Source organism: Colobus angolensis, unplaced genomic scaffold, assembly GCF_000951035.1.
Source record: "Colobus angolensis palliatus isolate OR3802 unplaced genomic scaffold, Cang.pa_1.0 Scaffold169, whole genome shotgun sequence".
Classification (NCBI taxonomy): Eukaryota; Metazoa; Chordata; class Mammalia; order Primates; family Cercopithecidae; genus Colobus; species Colobus angolensis.
In genome coordinates this window covers 1,699,527-1,703,345 of record NW_012114810.1, presented here as the reverse complement: position 1 = coordinate 1,703,345, position 3,819 = coordinate 1,699,527, and the positions used below count along the sequence as shown (strand labels likewise).

The following is a 3,819-nucleotide window of genomic DNA, read 5'->3' as shown; positions in this document are numbered from 1 at the left end:
CTCCCAAAGTGCTGGGATTACAGGCTTGAGCCACCGCACCCAGCCAATTTTTTTGTATTTTTGATGGAGACAGGGTTTCACCATGTTGGCCAGGATGTTCTTGAACTGCTGACCTCAAGTGATCCGCCCGCCTCAGCCTCCCACAGTGCTGAGATTACGGGTATGAGCCACTGTGCCCCTAGCCCTGGATGCCTGAATTTAAGGAGCTGGCAAATCCAGCAGTGGAGGTGGAGGCAATGGGCTTTCAGCCTCTTAGATGTGCCTGGGGGAGAGGGCTGGAGGGTGGAGTTAGTGTCTCTACTGCCTCTACCTGCCACCCTACTTCCTTCCCTGTTCAGGGGGTTTTGTGCTGCTGGATGGGGAGACATTCGAGGTGAAGGGGACATGGGAGCGACCTGGGGGCGCTGCGCCATTGGGCTATGACTTCTGGTACCAGCCTCGACACAATGTCATGATCAGCACTGAGTGGGCAGCTCCCAATGTCTTACGAGATGGCTTCAACCCCGCTGATGTGGAGGCTGGTGAGAATCCCCCCACGGGCCAGCAGGAGCCTTGGGCCCACATCCCCTTGCTTTCTGCTCCAAATCTCCCACCCCTGTACTTCCCTCCTATGGCCCCAGAATCTGAGGGAGATGGCATAGAATGCACTGCATGCTCAGATTGCTCAAGCGTCCTCCTGATCCCTCCAATCCATTTCTTAACCTTCTGCCCCGATTGGTGGCCTGTCTGCCCATACCTTCCAACCCCTGATGCTGAGCCTATCCTCCGGCCCCTCTCCCACCCCCAGGGCTGTACGGGAGCCACTTACATGTATGGGACTGGCAGCGCCATGAGATTGTGCAGACCCTGTCTCTAAAAGATGGGCTTATTCCATTGGAGATCCGCTTCCTGCACAACCCAGATGCTGCCCAAGGCTTTGTGGGCTGCGCACTCAGCTCCACCATCCAGCGCTTCTACAAGAACGAGGTGACATACGCCCTCTGGCCCTCCCCTCCCAGTAGTTTTGTCAGCAGCTATACCTAAGCAGGCTTCTGTAATGGTGCTCCCAGGCATCTCCAGGAACGAAAAAAACGCGGCTGCATGCCTTGTCTCTCTTCTCTCAGTGGTAGGCCAACTTCTGCCTGAACCCTAACTGGCCATATTTATTCATTCATTCAAAAACTACTAAGTGAATTTCTGTGCTGGGCACTGTGCTATGTTCTGGGAATGCAGTGATGAAGCAGACACAACCCCTGCCTAAAGGGGCTTGCAGGGAGTTAGATCCTAGTGGCAAGAAGGCCGGTCATCTATTCTCTCCCTCCCAGGTCTGGGCAACCCAGATCTAACCCCCAGTCCCCAGTTCTGATAGGCTCACCTCTCTGCTAGCCTAACCCTCCACCCCTCAATGTAGGGAGGTACTTGGTCAGTGGAGAAGGTGATCCAGGTGCCCCCCAAGAAAGTGAAGGGCTGGCTGCTGCCCGAAATGCCAGGTGAGTGCCCAGGGCACGGGAAAGTTGATTCTTGGCCTGGGAAACAAGAGTCCTTAAAGGCTCTACTCGCCCCCACCCCCAGGCCTGATCACCGACATCCTGCTGTCCCTGGATGACCGCTTCCTCTACTTCAGCAACTGGCTCCACGGGGACCTGAGGCAGTATGACATCTCTGACCCACAGAGGCCCCGCCTCACAGGACAGGTGGGGGCCCTGGCAGGAGGAGCGGAAGGGAAGGAAGGAAGGAAGGATAAGAGAATCTGGGGATGGGGTGGATGGTCTGAAGCAGCTGGAGGATGATGAGGGAGGTGCAGAAAAAGCAGACATGTGGGCTGCGGTACAGCGCAGGCCCAGGACTGTCCAGGCCAGGGATGGGCATGCAGAGCATGTCTGAAAGGAAAGAGGGATCCTAGTCAGGCAAGCTGCTCTTCCTGCAACATGTGCGCCTCCCACTACGATCCTCCTTATCCTCTGCACCTCCCCATCCAGCTCTTCCTTGGGGGCAGCATCGTTAAGGGAGGCCCCGTGCAAGTGCTGGAGGACCAGGAACTAAAGTCCCAGCCAGAGCCCCTGGTGGTCAAGGTAAGAGCCTCTCCCCCTACTTGCTGGACCCCTCAGACCCAAGCTTGAGGAGTATGTGGGGGAGCAGCTGAGCATACTCTTGGGGTTGGGGTGGTGCCTGGGGTGGTGCCTAGGATCTGTGTGTTACCCTGGGCTCTGACCCCTGGTTTTCCCAAGGGAAAACGGGTGGCTGGAGGCCCTCAGATGATCCAGCTCAGCCTGGACGGGAAGCGCCTCTACGTGACCACATCGCTGTACAGCGCCTGGGACAAGCAGTTTTACCCTGATCTCATCAGGTGAGAAGCAGACACATGGGCTCACCTCCCCAGCCCTCCTCTTTCAGAGGGGTCATTTGGCTTTCTGAAGACTCCTTAGGGAGACCCCTGTACCCCACCACACAGATGGCCCATCGAGACCCTGGTTATTCCTTGTTCCTCAGGAGCCTTCCCCTAAAATCTTAGGGGAAAGGGGCAGCCACCTCTGACTTCTCCCTTACCCCGTTCCCCTTTTCCACCAGGGAAGGCTCTGTGATGCTGCAGGTTGATGTAGACACAGTAAAAGGAGGGCTGAAGCTGAACCCCAACTTCCTGGTGGACTTCGGAAAGGAGCCTCTAGGCCCAGCCCTCGCCCATGAACTCCGCTACCCTGGGGGCGATTGTAGCTCTGACATCTGGATTTGAACTCCACCCTCATCACCCTCAGTCCATTTTTTGAGCCCTCACTTCCTTGGGGACCTGGCTTCATTCTGCTCTCTCTTGGCACCCAACCCTTGGCAGCATGTACCACACAGCCAAGCTGAGACTGTGGTAACGTGTTGAGTGGTATCCATTTACTGACCACTGTTGCTTGTTGCTCACTGTGCTGCTTTTCCATGAGCTCTTGGAGGCACCAAGAAATAAACTGGTGACCCTGTTCTTCAGATGGCCTTGTCTTTGGGGGCCCGAGGCCTGTGTCTCCTCTTCTATCTACACTTTGTATCTTGCACAAGAAAAGGCTAAAGAGGCCTTTGGGGGGGTTATGGTAACTAGTTCACACCAATGATGCTAATAATGCCAAAATCTCACTTTTATGGCCAGACAGAATCTGAACACTTTGGGGGTGATTGTCACAAGGAGACCTGGGGGTAGAGAATGTACATTGGTGTTTCTGAAGTTTTGTTTTTTTAACCCATGCTTTCTTTTAATGAACCTAAAAATCTCACCCATCACTCCCAAGAGAATGTAACATGCTCCCTCACACACAGGAGACCCCAGGACCCCTGTTCTGTATAGTGTAATAAATTTCCACTGATGGCAAGACTACTGGGAGAACTCAGTTGTTGGGAGGTTTATTAGGCTGCTCTTGCATTGCTATAAAGAAATACCTGAGACTGGGTAATTTATAAAGAAAAGAGGTTTAATTGGCTCATGGTTCTGCAGGCTCTACAGGAAGCATGACGCTGGCATCTGCCCAGCTTCTCGGGAGGCCTCAGGAAACTTACAGTCATGGCAGAAAGTAAAGGAGGAGCACAAACATCACATAGCCAGAGTAGGAGCAAGAGACAGAGAGAGTGAGGTGGAGGTGCCACACACTTTTAAACAGTCAGATCTCAGGAGAACTCACTCATGATCTCGAGGATAGTACCAAGGTGGGGTGGTGCTAAACCATTTATGAGAAACCCATCCCCCATGATCCAGTCATCTCCCACCAGGCCTCACCTCCAACACTGGGAATTACAATTTGACATGAGATTTGTTGGAGACACAGGTTCAAACTATATCATTCTGCTGCTGGCCCCTCCCAAATTTCA

General features: G+C 53.8%; 1 protein-coding gene across 2 annotated transcripts in view; it reads left to right on the top strand.

The window, feature by feature from the left end:
• The window catches only part of SELENBP1 (selenium binding protein 1), an 8,893-nt gene extending 5,944 nt beyond the window's left edge, over window positions 1–2,949 (top strand). For both annotated transcript variants that reach the window (XM_011937871.1, XM_011937870.1), the window contains 7 exons: window positions 339–521; window positions 788–966; window positions 1,391–1,469; window positions 1,552–1,673; window positions 1,959–2,051; window positions 2,208–2,326; window positions 2,548–2,949. In XM_011937871.1, coding sequence (XP_011793261.1) covers window positions 339–521; window positions 788–966; window positions 1,391–1,469; window positions 1,552–1,673; window positions 1,959–2,051; window positions 2,208–2,326; window positions 2,548–2,710 — 938 coding nt within the window. In that variant the 3' untranslated portion in view covers window positions 2,711–2,949. The remainder of the gene's footprint in view (window positions 1–338; window positions 522–787; window positions 967–1,390; window positions 1,470–1,551; window positions 1,674–1,958; window positions 2,052–2,207; window positions 2,327–2,547) is intronic.
• The last annotated feature ends 870 nt before the right edge of the window (window positions 2,950–3,819 follow it).